Raw genomic sequence first — 23,900 nt, forward strand, 5'->3', positions numbered from 1 at the left:
ATGTAGGCCTATCACGTAGGAGGCCCATACATAGACGCACCTTTCTGCCTAATTCATATTCACATGTTCATGTTAACTACTTTGTATGTTTTGGAAGTACTTTTATTTTAGGAAAACTTCTTCAGTCTAATATTGTGAACCCAGGGTGTAGATAGTTTTTTAAAAAAAATTATAACAAATTAGTATTTAGTCAAGTACCCCTTCCCTGACAAAGACGTCGATGTACTTTCTCTGAGCCCCTTTGAGTAATGTTCTTTTAAAAAATTTTTTTAGGAGATAACACACATATTATGTATGCATGGAAATCTTCTTAGTTGTAAAAATATGATATTAACATTTGTATCGTTAGGAGATGTCTTTGGCTTCAATAGCTCATAGTAGTATAGCTGACAAGCGATTGTATCATCTGCATAATTCAGCCACAGCAATTTCATCCTGATTAGCATTGAAAGAATCATACAAATGAATAAGCAAGGGAAACGTAGAAACTAGTAAAATAAGCAAGAACTCAAATGCGACAAAGCCTGGCAGTGAAGTCCATGAAGGGTACCAGTGGAAAGCATGCACAATATCATTAGTTTGTTTATCGCTGACTTTCCGTCTCCCACAACACCATGTATTGTCACAGCTTCCTCAAAATGCCTGAAACATTTTGGACACCTGTGTGAGAAAGGGGCAGAGGGTTCTAAGTGTCTTGGCAAGTGGAGTGTGGAAAGAGACACAGTACCATATTTTCCAACCCAGCTGTTCAATATGGTCTAGTGTGATTCTTTATATATTCCTGGAAGGCAAGCGTTAATTAATCTCATTGTGCAATTATGGGGTGCTTTCAGACTCCACCGCCTCTCTGTGCAGTGCCCCACCTTCCGTCTCCGCCCACTGAAGGGGAACCTCACACCAGCGGTGTAGGTCAGCAGTTCCCAAACTTTTGAATCCTGAAGACCATCACTGAATCACTACTGGAAGCCTGGGACCCCCAGGCAATTAAATTTAAAACATTAAAACAGTAATTCACAAAAATACAGAAACAAGTACACAACAAACAAATACTCGATTTACTAAAGATATAATTATTTCATATTGAAAAAATGTGAAAAAATTGAAAAACATTTGTGGGAAGGTTGGTGCTGCATATCGGCGACTAACTTTTTAATGTTTGGTTTTATTTAGAAAGCTGAATCTTCAGGTTAGATTATATATTTTTCAAGCGATTTCTGATTATATATTTTAGGGACATAAGACATGAGAAAGCTTTTTCAGATAAATATGTGGTGTGGAAAGGAAGTAAAACCATGAGGGCCTTTTATCTCTCCTTAGCCTCTCTGTCACCTGTAATTTATTTATTTTATAGCACCTCTCATACCACTGTAGGGTGTCTGAGCGCTTTACTGGGAACTACAAGGTGAAGGATGTTTTAGCAGCATAAGGGAAATACAAGACTGGGGAAAAAAACATAACTTTCTACTTAGTGTCATGCAGTTTGTATGCAGCCCTTTGATGGTAGTTCATAGCTCACTGTGCTAGATTATGATTCTAAATTATGATTTGCACCGTAACAAATAAATCTCTGTACACAAGCAGTAACCCACTGTGCTTTGCACATAAAATACTGTTCTTTGCAGCAGGCATATTAACCAACTGCGATACCTTAGATGAGTCAAAACTGCCACTGGACAAAACTTGCATCTCTCCTCAGTAGGAACATTAATCACCAGAGTTAACTTGACACTTTCATTTTTGCCTGAAAGATGCTGGATGTACAAGGAACTTTGCAGTGCTTTTAAAACTGCTCACAAAGGAAGTGATACATATAAAACCACTCAAGTGTTTCCGTCAGAGGCCCCGGGTGGGGAAGTGCCTTCCTGCCGGCCCAGGCCTGTGTACCCCCATGGAATGTGTCACGAACCCCTTGGGGGGCGCGGACCACAGGTTGGGAACCCTTAGTGTATATTGAGTAATGTGTGTTAGTAAGGTTAAACGGCCACTAGAGTTCATCTCTTGGTGTTATTGATTTTGTCTTCTGTCCCTTATACTATTTTATCAGGTCTACATGGCTCTATAAAAATACATATATTCCTCTTTAGGTTGATGCCATAGTTTCATGGAATTTGGAATCTGACTGCAGATTGGCTGCTTTCACAGTATGGACTTATGCTGCCATGTATAGGTCTGGGTTATTCGTTATGGCTTTAGCAAAGACCTTTTGATTTTACTAAAATCATATGAATAATATACTTATAGGGAGTTTCAACCAGCCCTCTTCATAAAATGATGTATTATTGTGTCATTCACATTTTTCTTCCCTCCACTGCAGCATAAAGCATGGGATAGTGGATCAGCCCACTTCAGCCTTTGGCTGACAGCATTGCTCCATTTTCTTTTTACAAGGAACAGATCCCCCCAAATAGTTGTTTGTTTCAGCATGAAGAACTATTATGGTAATGTGTGCATATTGAAATAAGACATATTTTTGCTTAAAGCGAATGTTTTTTTTTTTTTAGTTCGGCAAGGGCCTGTCCGCTTCCCCAACAGTAAAACGTTCCAGAAACTATGACAAAGCAAAAGAAGCATTGACAAAGCCAAAAGGCTGGCAGTCCCCACCAGACCACCTGCTTTTGCCAATGCTTATTTTCATAGCAGTAAGTTGCTGCTTCATATATTAGTTTGGTCTATTATTTTATCACCAAACATACCGTCCAGAGGCTGTGGTAGTACAGCCAATAAATAATTTCCCACTGTCATGGAGGTATTTAATCTTATTCATTTGATTACTTCTAGCCCCAGTTAGTAGATACAGTCCTGATGGTCAATTATTTTTCATAAAACATCATCTTCACAAACAAGGAAAAGAATAGTATGAAAAAGAAAAGGTGTAATTTGTCCTCATTCTGTACTTGCATTCTGTGCTTGTCCTCGTTTTGTTTTAGCAAACAGCTGTGAAGTGGGACAAATTTAGTTTCCGTATATGATTTCCTAGAATGTGACTGCTGTAATTGAGCCAATAACTTTTTTTCAGTATTGGAATGTATAAAGCTGTGGCACTTTCTGCTTTCCATCAGAAATATTGTTAAAGTTGCTTATTCATTTTTCTCTCAGTTTGCCAGAGTCTGGATACCTGACCCGGAAGAAGTCTGGAAATCAGCAGAGCTCCGCAAGGATTACAAGCAAGGAGATGCAGCTCTTCAGCTCAGTCTTGAAGAAGGCTCGGTAAGAAAACACATTTTCAGTATTTTGTTTGACTCTGCTTGGTTGGAAGTGGAAGATGATGGGTCAGAAATCGGTTGGATTTCGAATATTCAAAGTGATCATGTCTCCGAGGCGTGTGTGACTAGTGAGTTGGGCAATATGTTCTCAAATAATAGAAATCCAAATTTACTTCAGACTTCTAGACAAATACAAATATAGTGAAAATGCAAGTGTTGGTAGTCGTTTATAACCCCATGCTTTTGGAATGACTTTGTTTTAAAACCTGTCTATAATTTCCAAGGATGGTTAACCAGTCAATTTAGTTGGTAACTTCGAGGCTGACCCTTGTCCTGTTAGCATGTTAATTTTGAAGGCGATCATTTGGAATTCCTTCCAAACCATCATCACTTAACATGTACTTAGAACTAAGAGCATCTCAGTCGTAAGTGCACAGTGAACACATTGCATATTGGCCACTGTTCGATTCATAATAACATATGCATATTCTTTACCAGCTCCAGAACCCAACTGAAGAATATTCATGACTTTCATAAATATTTCATAAACGTCTATTGTGCTATCTTGGGGGAGAACTGACCCATTAGCTGGAGAATAGGGGCGAAGGCTGATTACAACAGACCCCACATCCATAGAAGAAAAGCCCTCAACACTGGATGAGTTTAAGAAGCACCCATGCATTTTATTGGCATACTGTACACCGAATGTGCCTCAAACAAGGTACTTTTTCACTAACTAGTATTTTTAGGAATGGGGACTGAAAATCATAAGCAGCACTTTACAGATATGTTGGTGTCCCTGCTTTGTAAATGCCTCTGGCTGGAGATGTGCCTCTACTGAAAGTTGCTAAAAAATGTATCTTGTGCCACGAAGTGTCCATCAAGGGCTATGAACCTTCTAGGTTGAACCATTAGATTCCTCACTCTGTAGGTGGTATATTTACCTATGCCTAATGCGGACCATCCTATCATTTAGGCCAGGTCTAATGTCAAGTGGTGGTCTGTTATGCATAGCCTTGGCTATGTGTATATGCTTATGTGACCTAAGGATCAGTCACACTGACAGCATGATTTTGTATTTTCTATTAGTGTATTTAGTTCTTGCACTCTCACTAAATGCGCTGGGGCGGTTCCTCCGTTAGGGCAGAGGAGCATTGCCCCCCGCCAGCAGCAGAAGCTGCAAAACTTTCACAATGAAAGGGGCGGGGCATTTGGGAGGAGGAGCTGTGAGGGGGAGTACTTAACACTCCTCCTCACTATGCAGGTATGTTTGGCCGGCCGGCTAGGGCCGGCCAAACACACATGCCTGGTAGGCTCTCTCCAGCCTGGCAACACAGTTGCCGGGCTGGAGAGAGCCTGCACAGGCTCCCAGTCTCCCTGGGAGCGCCCAGCCAGGGTGCTCCCAGACAATCCTGATGCTGCTTTGAGCAGCGTCAGGATTGGCCGCAGGGCAGGCTGGGGGCCTGTGCCTCCTTGTAGCTAGCAGGGAAGAGGAGCGCAACGCGCGACAGTGTCGTAGTTTGGACTCTTACTTTAGGCAAGACTGTTGATTTAAGGATGACAGTACTTTTGTTTGTAGGCGACTATGCCGATCCTACAACAAGTCGCAACTGTTGTCCACCCTTACGGGCTCACTAGCAGCACCTCACCAGAAACACAATAGTAAAAGCTGATTTGTGGCAGCCTTTACGCATGGACTCGAGAATAGGACATCTCAGGGAGTGTCGTGGTTAAACTGAGATTACCCCTTTCTCACAGATACATTATGTCTCATTCAAACACAGGCAATGACAAAGATGCAGTAAAATTTCAAAAGTTTTTATTTAACACAACTGCAATTTGCGAGATGTTGCATGGGCTGCAAAGATTAGGATAATGAACAGTGCAAGAAACAGAATTGTGAAGACGAGAGTCATTACTACAAAGACCCCCACCATCTTGCAATAGTATGTGAAGACATAAGAGGTGTAATATGCCCTAATACCCTAATAAGATAGGCCTAACCTCCTACCTAAAGGAGAGCTGGGTTTGTTAAACCTAATCTGCCAGTGCCATGTGCATGAGAGGAGCCCCCAACCCTTGTTACCTTGGAATGAGGTCTCTATCTCCGACTCCGCAGCGACACGAACACTGGGTCAGCGTCAAGACGACTTGCAGCATCGATATCAGCGATAGTGGCAATGCCCTCTGGTCGGAATCCCTCTGATTATCTGCCTAAAGTGTGATGTATTTATACAGATCTACCAGGACCCCTGCCGTAGGTGTGTTCCCAAACAATAGATAACAGACATGCTTGGGACGGCAATTATTATAAACAAATCCCTCGAAAGTAAAGAGAGGGAAAATCCCTAAGTGTGAACACCTACTGTTTGTTTGTCTTTGTTGCTTGATCTTGACGCCTTAGCGCGGTGGCACTGATAATGCAAAGCATAACAAGCGGCCTAACTGTAAACAAGGCAGCCATCTTAGATGAATTAAATAATTAAATGGGCTAAGACAGAGCAAGCTAAGTAGGTTAAAAGTCACTAGGTGACGGGAGCAAGAGTCTGCAAGCCAAAGGCTAAGCTAACTCTTGTAATCCCATTAAAACAAACTAGGATTCACTACACCCTCCCCATTGCCGTAACAGGTATGATGAAGGTACAGGAACCCAAACGCTAAAATTGCTCTGAACCAAAAAGCTAAAAGCATAAAAACGAGCTAAAAAACTCTTTAAAATGTGTTAAAAAAGGAATAAAAACTATTCAGCTAAGATACATACAGAGATGTTAATGTCAACCATGACAAGCACAGCGTGCCAAAGCAAGTTAATTTAAATGCATAGTTTTAATCGGGAAATGGCAAGCCAATTCATCAAATTATTTGCTTTACGCGTGATCTTGAAGAGTGTCATTGAAGTCACCAACCAAGGATCTAAAAAATGAGCCAACATCATCTGATGTTAAATCGAGTGCTGGGCGGACAAACGGATCCACAGAGCAGTAGTGAGCAGTAGTCTCTAGTGTAAAGTCATCTGTTGCAGTGCCATGGTCCATGGTAGTCCTTAAAACGTAAGGCTCGTAGGTGGCCTCGCGGAGCAACCTCAGTCTCAAGGGGCATGACCATGTATGAACCCTCATCGGGGACATCAGCAGTTCGTGGTCCACAGGAGATGTTGGTGCGACAGCAAGACAGACCATAGGCAGATGTTCAAAGAGGCACCATGTGCAGCAGAAAACTGGTTGTACGCACCAGAGAAGGGGCGGAAATGACAAAGACCAGTCATGCTCCAGTTCCACCAGCAAGGGTACACCGAAGATCCGAACCATGCGTTCATGGCACAGCGGAGTTAGTGGGAGTGGCTCCATTGCTCTGCGTAGCTGGAAAGAAACAACCACTGCAAATCAGAAGAAATAGCAGTAGTAGTCCGGCAATCAAAGCCAAAATAATTGGAAAGCCATCAAACACACTTGAAAAGAGCGAATGGATGGCCGACGGGATGACTCCGAAGACAGTCTGGAAGATGGACACAAAACCAGACCCGACAGTCTTAAAGAAATGGACAATCCCTGTAGTGCTCGAAGCATTGAATATTCTGGATACCAGTTCTCCAAAGTGCTTGGGGAAGTTGGTATTTAATAGGGATTGTATCTCGCCTGATGATCTCGCAATCTGGAGAGCATACGTCTCTTTGGTGGATGCCAAGGTGACCTGTTTTTGAAACAATAGCGCCTTTAGCCTGTTCAGCTTGTCAAAATTCACATTAATAGTATCTATGTGGGGCCACATGTCAGATACTTTTATCTCTCGTGTGGGGGGAATTAAACATGTCCACAACGCGTAACGACCTTCGAGACCAAGATTGCGTAGGCAATTCCTGGTCGCATGCCGCAACAGCTTTGATCGTTCAGTACCACATAACTTCCATTGGAAAGTACATAAAACACCGGGTGAAGCAAAGGGACGGGAGTACCCTTCAGAAAACAGGCCAAGTTTGCGACCCCCGCATAGCAAAGACCGTGAAGGGACACCTGCTTACATATCATTGAATGACTAACAGTAGTCTCACATTCGCTTCCGCTAAGAAAGACCTCTGTTTCGCTGTTCAGACATCTATAATAAAAGGGCAGCTCCCACTCTTCCTTAATATAGCTATCGCCTAGTTGCTCGTACCTTCCCACTGCAAGATGTTTAAGGCAGCTTGAGAAACGAAAGGTCAAAATGGGTAAATTAATTATGCGATGTAGGAGCCAGATAGCTGAAGGACTCTCTGCTACCGTGAAAGGCAACTTATCTAACTTTTCTACGTGAAGCATGGTGGAAATAGCTTCTCTTTTAGCAATTTCTCTGTTGTTCCCCAGAAAAGTTAAAAGCAGTGAATAATTCACTCCTGTTAATACATTTCCATGGAATGCGGCCATTTTTCAGTGTCTGTAAAGTCCAACCCAGCTGCATGATGGAACGTAGCTGTGTCTGTCCATGATATACCCGGGACAAGTCTGTCTGAGTGATATCAATAGCAGATGATACTATATTTGATAGTGAATAAATCCTGTTGGACAGAGTATTCATGCCGTTATCGACAACCGATAAAACCTTCTCTAAATTTTCCTTATCCAATTGCCTTAAACGCGCAGCAGCCTCAATCTGTGAAAGTTTCTAGATTTCATTGTACATAGCATACAGGAACCTTTTCGAGTGCTGATTTCTAGGACCCAGCAGAAAATCCTGCAAGTGTACTTCTTCGTGTTCAGATGTTTCTTAACTGCGGCTAATGTGTTAGTCTGTACCCATTGCTGGCATAGTTTACCCACACTGTATGTTTTAATTATACTGTGTGTTGACCCGATATAAAGCGAGGGTCTGGCCTGTTGATGGAAAAAAAAACTGACGAGTTCAAAAAACGCGCTTGACACTCATTAGTATCAGTGGGCCATATTAACCACCCGCCGGGACTGGAAAGTGAAGAATTATAGGTACCAGTCTTAACCATTGCATCTAGCCTTTTCTCGGTGATATTAAGGGTCTATATCTAGTGGCACAGTGTAGGTAGTAATGCCCCCAATTGTTATAGCATAACATTTCCCCATAATTCATTGTATGTTTATATACATCATCACTGTCAAAAGAGGAATAGTCCTTCATTTCAGTTAGCATGGAATCAACTGTTTGGGCAACCCAATCATCAGAGATAACATCAGGTGTAATTACATCTGTCATAGAAATTTTGAACACGTATGGTATTTGAATAATCTCTGTAGGCCCGTATATATCAAACGGAACTTTGTCCCACACAATCCCATTAGAAATCGGTATTGCTGTAACATTTACAAAGGACAAGTCTCTCCGGACCTTATGCGAGGAATGATATGGAGTTAAAACTTCATCAACAGGCTCAACAGCGATCAGGAATATAGTGACCATTTATGAGCAAAAAGAAAACAGTCACAAAACCAACTCATAAAAGTAATGCTGAAAATGTCAGACAGAACCATAAGTAGTTCCATGGGTATATTAAATAGTTCTTTTTAAGCCATTTATACAGCTAACTTCTTGTTGAAACATTGTCAATCACAGTGGTGGATGAATCTGAAGAAAAGTCATCAATGTCAATGAAATAGCCAGAGGCACTCTCTGCAAACAAAGGAGCCGGTGCATTACTTGTACTTTGGTCCACTTCACGTGGAGGCTCTTGGTAGACAGTGTCAACAGTCTGTGAAGTGTTTGTGTAAAAAACAGCCAAATCTTGGAAAGGATGAGTCATTGAAGTGGTGACTGGGACTTGCAAAAGTTCATTTTCCACCTTCCCCATGGTTGAGGATGTATCTGGAACAGCGTTGGACATTGTTGCATAGTCCGTAGTAGTGTTGTTCATCCTACTATGTAGATGTATGTCCTGTTAGGTAGTGAGAGGGGATCGGGAACCACCCAAGGGACCTCTTGGTCTACTGTGAAGGATCGGCCACATGGTGTAGTTTGATGTCATCAATGGAAATAAATCTGTTTGTTTGAGAACCAGACAGTGGTGGTAGGATGACAGTCCTGGTGCCTTGAATTCCCGAGACCGGTACAGGTGCTCTGTATGATGGACCGAATTCCTTCTTCACAGCGATCTTCTCACGAACCAGATCCCCAACTTTAGGAATCCAGCCAGTCGAAGTTTTCGCTAAATCCCCTATTCCTAAGGTGGCAGCACTGGTAGATGATTTATCATCACGAAATTGCTGAAGCTCCTGTAAGACAGTGAGACGTTCATTTATGTCAAATGGTGTTTCTGCCACCACCATACCAGAGGCATCAAGATCTGGGACATACATAGGTATCCCAAAGAGAACCTCATAAGGAGTGCGTCCCCCCAAGGACCGTCTTGGCAGATTATTCAGTGCTCTCTGGACCCCATATAGGTGATGTAGCCAGCTGCGGCCTGAACCTAATACTCGAGCTCTTAAGGACTGCTTTAGATCACGATTCCGCCTCTCCACAACCGAATTTCCCTCGGGATGGTATGGTGAGGAGTAATGGAGTTCTACACCCATCGTCCCCATGGTGTCCCTGAATGCCTTAGAGGCAAATGCAGGGCCCTGGTCCGAGTGGAATGCTGCAACCGCATACGTACTGATAAAGATCAGCAAGTCTTTTATAACAGTCCGAGCGTCAGCCAACCGCTGTGGCCATACCCACAGGAATCTAGAACAAGAATCTACAGTGACTAGAATATATTTGTATGCACCATCAGGCTGTAGAGGACCACAATGGTCAAGGTACACACACTGTAGTGGCCTGCTGGACACTAAGAGGGATGTCTGCGGTGGGCATTTGATATTAGAGCCCTTTGTCTGCTGGCAAATGTCACAGCAAAGGACGTATTTCTATGTCCGTCTGCATAGACCAGGCCACCAGAAGCGTTTCTGTAAAAGTGTTATTGTGGCCGAGATACCAGCATGTGCAGAAGCGACACCCTTGTGTGCTGCTTTTACTAGATCTAATCTCTGGTCTTCATTGGGGATCACTTGATTTCCAACCCCAGGAATTGTTGAATAGGCAACATTCTGTGCACTGATATGGTAAGAATAGTTTGTAGGGTATCCCTTTGCAAGGGGCTTGCCTGCAGCCAAAGCTTTAACCGCAGTCAATATTTCATTATCCAACCTTGTTTGTGAACGAGTCACTGCAGCCATAGAAGCCGTAGCTACTGCTGCTTTGGCCGCTTCGTCAGCCAGTGTGTTGCCGGTAACGTGTACTCCTACATGTTAGTGGCCCAATGTATGTACTACCTGGACACACGGTAGCTTATCCTTAAGATCAGCCACCCTCCCCCACAATATTTCGTGTTTAATGGTGTTCCCTTTCGAATCTCTAAACCCGTTCAGTTTCCATTGATTAAGGTAATCATTGTATGACTGAACGCAGTAATATGAGTCACAGACTATTAAAGTCAGGCTTCCTGGCTCTGTATCTTCGAGCGCTAGTATTAGAGCTTTAAGTTCAGCCAACTGAGCTCTGCAGTCCCCTAAGGTCTGCTTGTAGTTTATTGTGAGGGTGGAAGACTCCATCTTCCATCACTCCGCTCACGGCTGCGCAAGCGGCAGAGTATTGATGTTTAGTACCTACAGCCGGCTATGCTGAACCATCAGTGTATATGACAGTATGGTATCTGTCTAATCACAGTATATTTAGAAGAGCGGGGTATTCTTGTTCGTACTGGAGAAACTCTTGTGTCTTAGGTTTTGGATCAAAAATGTAATCAACATCAGTGGCGGTCAGAGACGTTGCCCATTGAATCCAACGTGGATGTAATGCTTTAGCATTGGGAATGCTTGCTTTGGTGATAGCCTCAAAGGCCGGCACCGGGGAAACCACAATGATACGTTTCCCTTGGGCAAGTGGTCTCTCTTTTATGACAGCCATCTGAACTGCCGTCAGAATCTTTTCTGTAGGTGCAAAACGCTGTTCTGCATTAGAGTATAAATGTGATTTATATGCTATGGGTACCGTGTCACCCTCGTTGAAGGTGACAAGTAAATCTAATGGCACCAGCAATTATTCTGATGACCAAATTTGTTTTATTGTCACATGTGTGTAAGTGTTTAGCTTCTAGCATGTCCTGTTGCATTTCCCTAAGGATGCGTGTGTAATCAACTGTCCACTGTCTGCTAGAAAAATTTAGCTGAACCAATTCATAAAGTGGCTTGATACGTTGTGCATAATCTGGAATGTATGTTCTACCAAAATGAAAGAAACCTAGTAATGACTGCAGTTTCTTAAGTGTGTTAGGAGGGTGCAGTTGAGCACATTTCTCTAGAAAGTGCGGGGCCAGGCTCTTTCCCTCGTTTGATAGCTCGTATCCCAGGAACAATACACTGAGAAAGGCGATCTTACTTTTTTTAAAAAGTTGAATTTGTAACCGAGGTCTGCATATCCTAAAATGATCTGATCGACCCTTGCAAGTTGAATATCGAGGTCGTCGTCTGTGAGATACATGTCATCCACATATGATAACGCCTCGGAATCAATGTCATGTAATATTGATGTTACACAGGCTGAAAATAGCCGTGGGCTGTTCTTATAGCCTTGAGGTAAACAACAAAAGTGTTTCTGAGAGCCAAATGAGCATGCACTCAGGTCCCTACTTTCAGGTGCTAAGTTCTGGAAGAAAAAGCCATTATATATGTCTAATGCTGTTTTATATTTTTTGCGCACTATATTGTTTATTAGTGCTGTGCTATGTGAGTTTTGTTTAGCAAATGTGCGTGTATGACTATTTAAATGTCTGTAATCAATGACTATTCTGTATGAATGGTCTGGCTTTGCAACGCAGAATAACGGGTTATTCATTGCAGATGTACAGGGCTCAGTTACACCCTAGTACTCCAGTTGGGTGAGGATCTCCCTCACCGGAGCTTTCGCTTCATGTTTTACAAGATATTGGCGCTGTGGTTGGGGTGTGGCCCTAACGGGAATAACATGACAAGGAGACTCATTGTCCCAACAAACATGATTGCGGTATAATGCAGGTGCCTGCGCTAAAGCCCATTCAGCAGCGTAGGCTTCTTTTTCTGCTTCCGGAACAAGATCGGAGAAGGAAGGCAAAATGACATCTTCCCTATGCGGGAGCTTACGGACATGTTCAGGTGGCCAGTGTCTTTCGGCCAATAGGATGTCACTAGTAAGTTCATCCCAAAATATCACACCAATGGTGCACTCCACATCTCCCTTTATTTGAATTTTTAAATCATAAACCCTGTGAGGTGGGAGAATACAGCCATCCGCAGTTTCAACTGCAATAAAATCGCTAGTTGCTGTCGAATCCAGATGATCTTTCAGACTCTGGTGACATATCGTGACCTCTGCTTCGCTGTCTAACAGAGTCACTGCCCACGTCTTGTTCTTCAACAGTGTTCTCAAGGGTACTGGCATTTTTAGCTGTCAGTGCTGCCACCTTTTTACAGTGTGGCTTTTGCTGAGGAGTCTTTTCTTATTTTTTAATGGTAGACTGCAGAGTCTTTCCTTTGTTTCACGTATTCAGCACGTTGATCAGGACGGCCCCCTCTCTCGCTATGTCTGTCCGGTGCATCCTGAAAGGAACGAGAGGGACATGAATCAGTATATCTGTCAGGAGTTTTGATATTCTCGCTATTTCTGAGATTGTATCTCCTTTCGGAGTTCTCCGGGTGTGGAGAATCAGCTCTCTTATTTCTTCTATCTTTGAAATCTTTTTGTTTTTCACAGTGCTTTTTAGAGCCCTCTTGTGTCTGCTTTGTACCCTCCTTAAGGGTGGTACCTTGTAACTCCAATTTCTATGGTTTGGCTCCCAAACTATCCCGCCCTATACTGGTATAGGTGTTGGAAATAATTTTTGGTAGCTGTCTCTCTTGTTCCAGGTGTGAAGTTTCCCAGAGACGCTGGCGTATTGCCAGTGCTACCGTTTCCCCTTTAATATTACTCCGTATTATTGAGGAAACCGCGTCAAAGTTACGCATTAATTTCATCCCCAAATCCAAGTCTGGTGCAGCCCGTGCTCATTCTGTATTTGTTTTAACACCGCCAGTAAATTGGCAAGTGTCGGGGTACCATGTGTGGTAGTGTAAATAGCAGCGAAGACAGTACCCTATGTGGCGCAGTCATCCACCGAGGAACCATCCGAAAGGGCAAGCGCATAGAGAGCAATCTATGTTTTTCCTGCGGTCCCGTATGGGGAAACAAAGCTTCCAGCTTATTAGTTTTCTGGGCAATCCAGAATGGTATTTATTCCTGTTCTGTGGGTACTTTACCCATGATAGTATGGACTGTTGGTGGATTAATCCCAGTAGCTAATTGATAACCACCAGGTGCTGGCGGTGCCGGATGCGCTGATACGTTGTTCAAAGTTCACATTGCGAACTGAACTAGTTGTCTATATAATGTCACTAATTCATTATATAAATCTCGCAGATCTGCTATTGGCATATTTTGTATGTCTGGGTGCGGCGTATATGTGGCAAACATAGGCCACGTCGGTCCGTCATTACTTAAAGGACCTAGCCTCACTCTTTGTAATATGTGTGGTAGGGTGCCTTCAAACCAGTTCTGGTGCTCATGGTATGTGAGTGATATTTCATGATACTGGTATGCTCGGTACCGTTGAGGTACGTTCGCACTTTCATACGTGTGAAATGTATGTGTTCTTTGGTCTACCTCAGGAAAGGTGACCCAACAATAAAATGTTTCTGTTTGGTATGCTTCATTATCCTCTATTATAAGAGTAACATCCCCGCCCTCATCTGTAAGGCCATGCGCTAATAAGTGTTGCGTTAGTGCTTGTCTAGCATTTTCAGGAATATTAATGGCGTTAGCCATATTTGTTTAGAAAAACGGAACATCAAAATGGGGAGTAAAGTCCTTTTATGAGTTTGAGCTCGAACAACCTACAACTTAATCAGGTGTTACCTTTTCAGCTGAGGAGGAATTTCCCAAAGACCACGGACGTCTCAGAATAATGGTACTTAGGGTACCTGTTATCTGTGAGACAGTGATAGTCGGGGTATCCGTAAAATAGTGCCTAAACACCATCGTTGGTGGCGCCATGTCTTTAGTTTGGACTCTTGCTCTAGGAAAGACTGCTGGTTTAAGGATGACAGTATTTTTGTTTGTAGGCGACTATGCCTATCCTAAAACAAGTCGCAATTGTCGTCCCAACCTTACCGGCTCACTAGAAGCACCTCACCAGAAACACAATAGTAAAAGGTGATTTGTGACAGCCTTTACGCATGGACTCGAGAATAGGACATCTCAGGGAGTGTCGTGGTTGAACGGAGATGACCCCTTTCTCACAGATACATTATGTCTCATTCAAACACAGGCAATGGCAAAGATGCAGTAAAGTTTCAATAGTTTGTATTTAACACAACTGCAATTTGCGAGATGTTGCATGGGCTGCAATGATTAGGATAATGAAAAGTGCAAAAAACAGAATTGTGAAGACAAATCATTATTACAAAGACCCCCACCATCTTGCAATAGTAGTGAAGACATAAGAGGTGTAATATGCCCTAACACCCTAATATGATAGGCCTAACCTCCTACCTAAAGGAGAGCTGGGTTTGTTAAACCAAATCTGCCAATGCCATGTCCGTGAGAGGAGCCCCCAACCCTCGTTACCTTGGAATGAGGTCTCTATCTCAGACTCAGCAGGGACACGAAGACTGGGTCAGCGTCAAGACGACGTGCAGCATCGATATCAGCGATGGTGGCGATGCCCTCTGGTCGGAATCCCTCTGATTATCTGTCTAAAGTGTGATGTATTTATACAGATCTACCAGGACCCCTGACGTAGGTGTGTTCCCAAACAATAGATAACAGACATGCTTGGGACGGCAATTATTATAAACAAATCCCTCGAAAATATAGAGAGGGAAAATCCCTAAGTGTGAACACCTACTGTTTGTTTGTCTTTGTTGCTTGATCTTTACGCCTTAGTGCGATGCCACTGATAATGCAAAGCATAACAAGCGGCCTAACTATAAACAAGGCAGCCATCTTAGATGAATTAAATAATTAAATTGGCTAAAACAGAGCAAGCTAAATAGGTTAAAAGTCACTAGGTGACGGGGGCACGAGTCTGAAAGCCAAAGGCTAAGCTAACTCCTGTAATCCCATTAAAACAAACTAGGATTCACTACAACAGCGCAGAAAAGGTAAGTGTTTTTTTAATTTTTTTATTTAATTTAATTTAATTTTAAGTGATCACCCCTGCCCCCCGTTCCTTTTGAGTGAAGCGGGCCACGACTGAATTCCACCCTTATCTCGCCACCATTATCTTTCCACCTTGCTGAAGCAGAGCAACCATGAAAACCGTTTACGGGGGAAGAACGTAAGGGCATGTCTTCATTACCTATAATGCAACATTAGCTTAGTCGTGTGTAAAGCTACTTGGATGTCGAAACATAAGTGGGTGCCTAACAACTCTTGATGGATTCATCTTTATATGATGTAGCTGTTAAAGCTGTCAGAGTTGCACAAATACTATTTGATCAACACAGCTGCACTTATTGAATCTGAAGCAGTCTCCAAGTAATCTTTATTTGAAAGGGTTGAATGATGAATTTTGTGAACATACCCCAAAGGAACAATGAGGCTTCTTAGAGGGTCATACTTGAATTGGTATGCATTAAGTTGAAACTCATGATTGGCAGAGCCTTTGGGTGACTCACAATCTACATCTGAAATAAAGTAAAACATGTACTTAATGAACAAAGCAGATCTTCACTTCAAACATGTACCTTCATCATGTCACCCTCATGGTCAATGTTGGTTGACTGAAGTGTGAGACACAACTATACGGAAAGTTTCATCAGATGCTATGCTGTTGCTGTCATGTGTCACCCTTGTGGTTCCTAAAAACAAAGTTAGTTTCCATAACTGTTGCTGCCTACGATCCTCACATGTGTCAGAATGTTCCTGTGTATATGTTTCCATGAGTTAGGAGGTACAAAATACCAGTAGGGTGTTGAAGGGAATCATGTATCTCAAAATAACAGGTTTTTTAGTGTGCATTTGCATTGTGTGATTAGTGGCTTTAACATTCACATGTTTGTTGTGTTGATGCATTCCTCCCCAGTAACTTAAAGTGCTTGGTTGTCGGTCACCCTTGTATACTTTTTGATTCTTCACACTTCGCCATCCTTCACTTTCTTCACTGAGAAAAGAGCAAGGTCTGCCCTTAATTCTAGTTTGTCTGAGGAGGGAAACTCGACCCTACCTGATCAGCTGAAAATAGTAATTATTTGGACTGCTGCGGGCTGGAAATATAAGTTGTGGATAAACTCAAGTCATATAAGATGTACACTGACTCAGCCTGGCGTGAGAATATAAAGTTTCATGTTGCCCTTTTCCCAAAGTCTACGACTACGCCTGGTGACCTGTTGAAGTTTATTGGTCTGGCATGATGCTGTTGCTGTCATTGCCAGCATGGAAGCTGCTAACCAGCCCAAGAACTCCATCAAAAGATATATATGTAGCTCAATGTTGTCCTTGGTACCCCCAGCAGGGACTGTAGGAGGGATACCCAAGAAAGTACTATTCACAATTATAGGTCAGTTGAGTAGCGGCTGATGTACGTATTCCATGTTAGAGCTAATGTTTTCTTAATTGCTTTTGTTCACCTTTGTGAGTTCCCCTTAACATGCCTTTTCCTGAAACCCACTGGTCATCGCTCAGTATTGTGTGGCATGGGGAAATCACAAACCTGTACAAGTGTGGGTGACAGAAAAAGTACTCTTGATTCACACCTTTGCTCAAATAGAGTTTGCAGTGTAGAAGTCTGACTGGTTTGCCTGTGCATATCATACAGATACCTTAAAGAGGACCTACTGTGACCAGGTGTGCGCCATTGTACCTCTAGTCCAACACACTGACTGTCTGGTTCAGACAGATCTCTGCCCACTGCCCCACATGAATATGGTGTCACTGACCAAACGTTTCTGGGACACTTAGGTTATAAGATCTCCATATTTAAAGATACTTGCAGGCTTTAACAATAAACTGTGATAAGTGTGTCTTCCTGACACAATCCAGATGATTTTCCAGTCCCATAACTCTGAACAGTGTAATCTGTTTACAACAGAGGTTCTGCACTGGGAGCAGTTATGAAGCGGATGCTACGGTTCCACATCCGTAGTCACTATAAAGCAGGTACACTTTCCTACCTTAACCTCTGAACTCACTACAATGCATGTGATATTCATTTTAAATTTAAATATGAACGTTTTTCGTTTTCATAATAACTTTGCTGCCAATTGACAAATCTGCATGAAACTTCCAAAAAACAAGTTGATCGACCTCTGCTCCTTTGCGGAAAACTTTGCATAGATCCACCAAGTGGGAACCAATAAACAGGGAGGGGGCGTTCGAATGCTTTCATTTCCTATGTTAACGCACATAGAAAACTTTGCTCTCCGATATAAAAAAGCAGCTGACCGGAACTACAAAAAATCTGGAGATTTAGAACTTTATTCAGAAAACTTGTTTATGGAATTTTTGAGAAATTAGCATTTAAACAGGTGTTTGGGTTGGGTTTGAAGATGTTAAAAAGCTAGGTATAACTGAACAGTTGGTCCCTCGGGAGTTCCATGGTACAGAAATCTAAAAAAAGGCCCTCTTTTTGCACCAAAGAAGCTTTTTCCCCCATCGGCCATTTTTGTACCTAAAGATTAGTCCTGGTACAACATAACCAAACTATATCACTGGCTGCCTGCACCTCAGAAGAAAATGTTGCTGCTGCCACAACAGGACTCCGGGACTGAAAAGGTCCTGTAAAGGTTTTAAAAATGGTGTAAGGGATAGGTTAACCCCCCAAACACCTGTTGCAGGGGACCTGGAGGAACCTCCTAGGGGTTAAAATTAAAAACCGAAATTAGCCTACCAGTACCTCAGTACTTCAGTGGGACCCGGTGCTGCCTTCCTGTGAGGTACTGTGTAATTTTTGCAAGCGTTGCACGCACAGGCTCCCCCCCCATGTTACTGCAGTGTTACCCCAAAACATAATGTAAAAAAATGGAGTATGCTGGTTTGGTGCATTTTGGGGATTGGCCACGGGTCTTGGCTGCAGGAAAAAAACGCAGTCAGAGAAATGAGATAGACAAAAACTAACATTTAATCACAAGTTATAGTTTACTCAACTAGCCGTCCAGAAATCTTTATTTTATGAACTCTTATTACTCCAAAATGGCTGAACAGACGCATCACAAAAAGCACACTTTCTGGATGAAGATCTTGCTTTCTGCCAAATTTGGTATAGTTCTATTCAGCCATTATCTATATATTGCTGTTCAAAAATCCCTATGGAAATTGCATAGGGAAATTGCATTTTCTCGGCTCACTTGACAGATTACCCTAAAACTTTATAGGATGAGCTGAGGTGGCTGAACATTGGTAAGTTTTGTGAAGATTCATCAAACAGCGCAACAGTGTTTGTGTGTGTGTCTATGTGTATATGTGTACACACAGATCCCTCGCCCCCTCCACCCCCAACCCACGCATACACTGCCTACTGGCGGTCACCTGTAGCTAATTATAGTTAGAACTTAGTTTCCATAAGGAAAGCATTTTTTTGTTTTGCTAATAACTTTGGTGCTGTTTGAATCGTTACAACATTTTCAAAACGAGTACATTTTACTAAACGAGTATAGATATCTAAGGACGCGGATCCTCCATGGATCCAACAGATTTCCAGCTGAGACTCGATTGGCTGCCAGCACTTTAACCAGGAGGTGTTGGCAGCCATTATGGTATTTTGACTCAGCCAAGTCCCAAAACAAAAGTTAAAAATAAAGAAAAGGGGTCAGGTTAGGATTTCCCTCACCCACTAGACCTGGTGCTTGGGTCCCCCTGGAACCCTGCCTGGGCCAAAAAGCATTTTTGTAAAAAGGTTATGCAGCAAATTTTCGGAGGATCCATAAATCCCAGCAAAACAAAAAAAAAACAAGTACAGTCTCCTGAGCTTGTTTAAAGTTTAGCCCTCTGGTGGGTCAGGTCCTGGGGGCATATACCTGTATACATTTTGGGGAGAGGGGTGCACGCATCCCCCCCTCCCCATGGCCGATCTTCGCCCCGGCAACCGCCCCCTCTCCGGGCAGGCTGATTGTAGATTTGATTGCAGGGTGCTGCACAGCCCCCCTCTTGAGGCCCTTAAGACCCCCAGGGACCCCCACCTCCCTGGGTCTTTATGTAAATATTGGCGGGGTGGTGCATGGGCCCCCCTCCTTTGCCTTTGTGGGGCCCACTTGCAGCCATGATTTCCATTTAAAGGTGTGCGGGCCCCTTCCCTAGTCATTTTCTGCTCCTGGGAACAACCACCTCCCCAGAGCTGGCCCTGAAAGAAAGAGGAAGGGGGGCTGTGCAGCCCCCCTTCTGGATCCATTAGTGGCCTTGAGGACTGCCACACCCAGACTCGGCTCCCTGTATCCTGAGGCGCCCACCCTTGGAACATAGTACTTTGCTGTCTCTTGTGAGGAACTATGACAGTTTCTGCCAAGTGAGAGTTCCTGCCAAGAGAGTGCATACTGTAAGTTCTCTCCAGGCAGGGAGGAGCAAGGAAAACTGCTCCTGTTGCTGGGAGAGGACTGTTTATCTATTTTCCTACTCTCTGTTAAGCGGGCAGAAAAAACATATGAAATGATTGCTTCCATATGCAGGGAGCAGCATTTCTTGCTGCTCCCTGTGTGCTGGAGCAATGGGACCTGGGGTAATTGAGTTGGGTAGACATTTTGTGTACAACCGTGGACTCCTCTTGGATAAATAAGCAGGAGATGATCCATTCTGGCACCAATGCTCATTTCACAGAAATTCAACCTCAACAGGAAGCACCTTCAAATATAAATATAGCAGGTGACCCAGTTGAAGCTGCACAAATGTAAAGGACAAATCCTCCCAACTTCTTGAACTTATCCAAGAAAAAGCAAGGGTGCTTTCTTCGTAGTTTCATGTTGAAAATGCTTTAAAATAGTCGATGGAGGTGAATACATCCTTGTTCACCTCAGGATTTATAAAAGTGCACACTCTGTGTCCTCGATGGGCCTGGGGCCAGAGGCCATGCGTGGCGTGGAGTAGGGTGCCTATGGGGGATTGGCCAGGCCTGGCGTGGCGAGGGTTGGATTAACGTAAGATAATTTAATAGTTCAATGGAATGTGTGGCTGTAGATACATATGCTCTGTATGCTCCTGCCATCTGGTGTTGGGCTCGGAGTGTTACAAGATGTTTTTCTTCGAGAAGCATGTTTTGAGTCATGGGATCAAGTGACTCCTCCTTCTCTGTGTTACTGCACATGGGCATTGAGTCCTTTGTTAGTTTGTATCTCTCTACATCAGATTCAGACGTGTATTCTTCGCTCCGGATAACTTTGGGGAGGAACCTGCGCAGGAGGAACCAGACCAGAATGGGGGCCTTCTCCATTCAGGACTTGGACTCTGACACTCAATCCGACATCAAGAGTCACAACATCACATCGGCGCAGCCAGTGAGTACAGTGGCCCCTCCTGTCCATACCAAGACTTTAAGAAGACATATTTCAGAGGTCACCGGAGCACCCCTGTCACCAAGCCATGGTCGGTCTTGGAAATTCACTTCCGCTGCCCCACCTCCAGGCTCAGCCCCAAAAGTAGCCAAGACTATGCCTCAGTCTTCGGCACCGGCCTATTCCACCTTGGTCTGACCGTCATCCACCAAGCCTTCGGTACCAAGCACATCGGCTCTGAGCTAACCCTTATCTCCTGCAGCTTCGGCACTGAAAAAGGTTCCCTGATTGAAATCTTCAAAACCGGAAACAAAGGAGACCGCTGCTTCAGAGCAGCTAGACTCGATTTTAGAGATCACGGATGCTAAATAGCGCTGTCTTCACATTCAGGAAGGGACAGGATGTATTATTGCATCTCTCCCTGTCACCTTTAAGAGGAAGTTATAATTTCAAGAGGCCTTGGACACATCACCACCTCCAAAAAAGACCTCTGAAGAAAAGGCCACCACTTCTTTGCCTAGGCTTTTACATCTTCCTCCTCCTCAACAACCTTCATCACCATCTCCAATTTCAGCTTCTACTCCACCCTCTTTCCCTCCTCACTCTCTGACCTCTCCTACTGAATGAGATCTCACAGCTCAGGGATCAACATTTTTTGTAGGGGGCGATCTCGGTGGTACATTTCCAGATCCAGACTCATAGGATACATATGACCCCGATCCTATGATCAGTACCAATCCATATTTGTATCCTGTATGACCATCCTCCCAGAAGACCATACCAGTTACCAACAGGTTATAGCAATGGTGGCTGCCTTTCATAATGTATAACTGCACAAAGATCCAATAGAACAGGATTTTCTATTTGACACTTTAACCACTACCCATAAAGATATTCAATTCCTTCCAGTGCTCCCAGGCATGATTTGTCATGCAGAGGATATCTTCAAAGAGTCAGTCTGCTCTAGGATTATAACTCCTAGGGTGGACAAAATGCACAAGCCTGCTCCTTCACACCCACTATATATCAGGTCTCATGGCCCACCAGATTCTTTAGTGGCTACCACTGCAATGAAACATGCTAATTGCCAGGCTAAGGTGGACTCTTTTCCACCAGATACGGAGAGTAAAAGCTTAATGCAGCAGGCAAAAGAGTTGCTGTGCAAGTAGCAACCCTCTGGTGCATAGCCAATTCGCAGCTCCTGGTATCAAGAGACGATTGGGTTCACTGGGATGAGATGGAGAAGCTCCTCCAATATCTCCCAGATGAGCACCGTAAATATGGTCAACAGATTGTCTCTGAAGGGCAGACAATGTTCATTAATTCAATATGCTGTGCATTATATGCTGCAGACACAGTTGAACAAGGGATATATACCAGCATAGTTCTGAGGAGAAATGTATGGCTTAGATGTTGCAGCTTCAAGCCAGAAGTGCAACAAGCAGTGCTCAACATGCGCTTTGACAAAGAGCATCTTTTTGGCCCTCAAGTGGACTCCACACTTGAGAAACTAAAAAAGGACAGTGACTCGGGGAAGGTCATGGGTGCTCTGCAGTCTTGAGGCACATAGAGGCAATTTTCATCGCCCAACCTTTTGTGGCAGTTAGAAACCAACAGTCTCTGACCCATCTACCTTCCACCCAAGGCAACCTTCTACCTCTTTTCTAGAGGTTATTTCAGAGGAGCCTACAAAAGCAAAAATAATAGAGGCCGAGGCAAGTCCACTACTACTCGTGGCTCTTCTTCAGCAGTTAAACACGGACTATATACATCTCCCCAAACCCCACACCACACCAGTAGGGGATGACTTCAGGATTACTACACACAGTGGACACACATAACATCAGACCTGTGGGTCCTCTCCATTATCAAACATGGTTACTGTCTGGAGCTCACATCCACACCTCCAAACATTCCCTCCTGCTCCCATAGGCTATCTAACTAATATCTCACCCTTGTAAAAGAAGTACAATCACTGCTCCTCTAGGGTGCCATAGAGCCTCTTCCATTACACTATCAGGGAACAGGAGCATGCTCCCTTTACTTCCTCATCCACAAAAAGAATGGAACGCTCAGACCTATTTTGGATCTGAGACCGTTAAATACAATTACATTCTCTCAGAGCATTTTCACATGGTCACTCTTTAAGATGTTATCGCACTCCTTCAATGGGGCAATTTCATGACAGTCCTGGACTTAAATGACCCATACTTCCACATACCAATTCACCCTGTACACCAGAAATACCTAAGGTTTGTGGTGAAAGGGAAACATTACCAATTCAAAGTCCTGCCTTTTGGAGTCACGACTGCTCCTAGGGTATTTACCAAGTGCCTGATTGTAGTTGTGACACATCTCAGAAGGCAATAAAAAAAAACATGTTTTCCTTACCTAGACAACTGGCTCATCTAAGCCAGCATACTACAACAGTGTTGATCCTGTCCTCAAACCACAGTAAACCTACTTCACGAGTTAGGGTTCACAATCAACTTTCTCAAATCCCATATACAACCTCTTCAAATTCAACCATATCTGTCTCAATGCACGGTTGACATTAGCATTCCCAAATCCAGGACGCATTCACAATTTTCAGATAATAATTCCCCAATTTCTGGACAGTCACACCTACACAGTCAGGACTGTCATGCGCCTCTTAGGGATAATGGCATCCTGAATTGCCATTGTTCCTCATGCCAGACCCCACATGCATCCACTACAGCAGTGTCTGTCTCGTCAGTGGTCTCAGTCACAGCGTCACCTGGAAGATCTAGGGTTGTTAGACTGCCTTACTCACTGCTCTCTGCAATGGTGGAACGCCACCAACCCATTAGAAGGGCGGTCTTTTTGATACTTGAATTTCTATGGTTTTGTGTGTGTAAAATCTGATTGTGACAGTTGGACTGCACTACTCTGTTTTCTTCATTTACAAGTAGTGCAGTGTTCACAATCCGTTATTGATATAAAAAAAAGCATTATCTGCTATGAGTTACACGGATGCTCAGAGTTGCATCATTATTTACTTGTGTTATTTTGCTGTTTTATTTGACTTAATGTCCTTTTCGTCTTGTTTAACTTTTTACTGTAATTCTTATATGTATTAGATGTATTTTTATAATGTTACCTGCCTAATAGTCCATCTTTGTAGTTGTGATAACTATATTGTATGGTACATTTACTCAGGGCCTAATTACGACCCAGCTTGGTGGTGGTCTGACTGCTGCCAAAGCAG

At 43.4% G+C, this 23,900-nt stretch overlaps 1 protein-coding gene across 4 annotated transcripts in view; it reads left to right on the forward strand.

The window, feature by feature from the left end:
* The window catches only part of MYO5A (myosin VA), a 571,522-nt gene that overhangs the window by 167,893 nt on the left and 379,729 nt on the right, over nucleotides 1-23,900 (forward strand). For all 4 annotated transcript variants that reach the window (XM_069222454.1, XM_069222456.1, XM_069222457.1 and 1 more), the window contains exon 2: nucleotides 3,097-3,207. In XM_069222454.1, coding sequence (XP_069078555.1) covers nucleotides 3,097-3,207 — 111 coding nt within the window. The remainder of the gene's footprint in view (nucleotides 1-3,096; nucleotides 3,208-23,900) is intronic.

The sequence above is a fragment of the Pleurodeles waltl genome, chromosome 3_1 (genome assembly GCF_031143425.1).
Source record: "Pleurodeles waltl isolate 20211129_DDA chromosome 3_1, aPleWal1.hap1.20221129, whole genome shotgun sequence".
NCBI lineage: Eukaryota > Metazoa > Chordata > Amphibia > Caudata > Salamandridae > Pleurodeles > Pleurodeles waltl.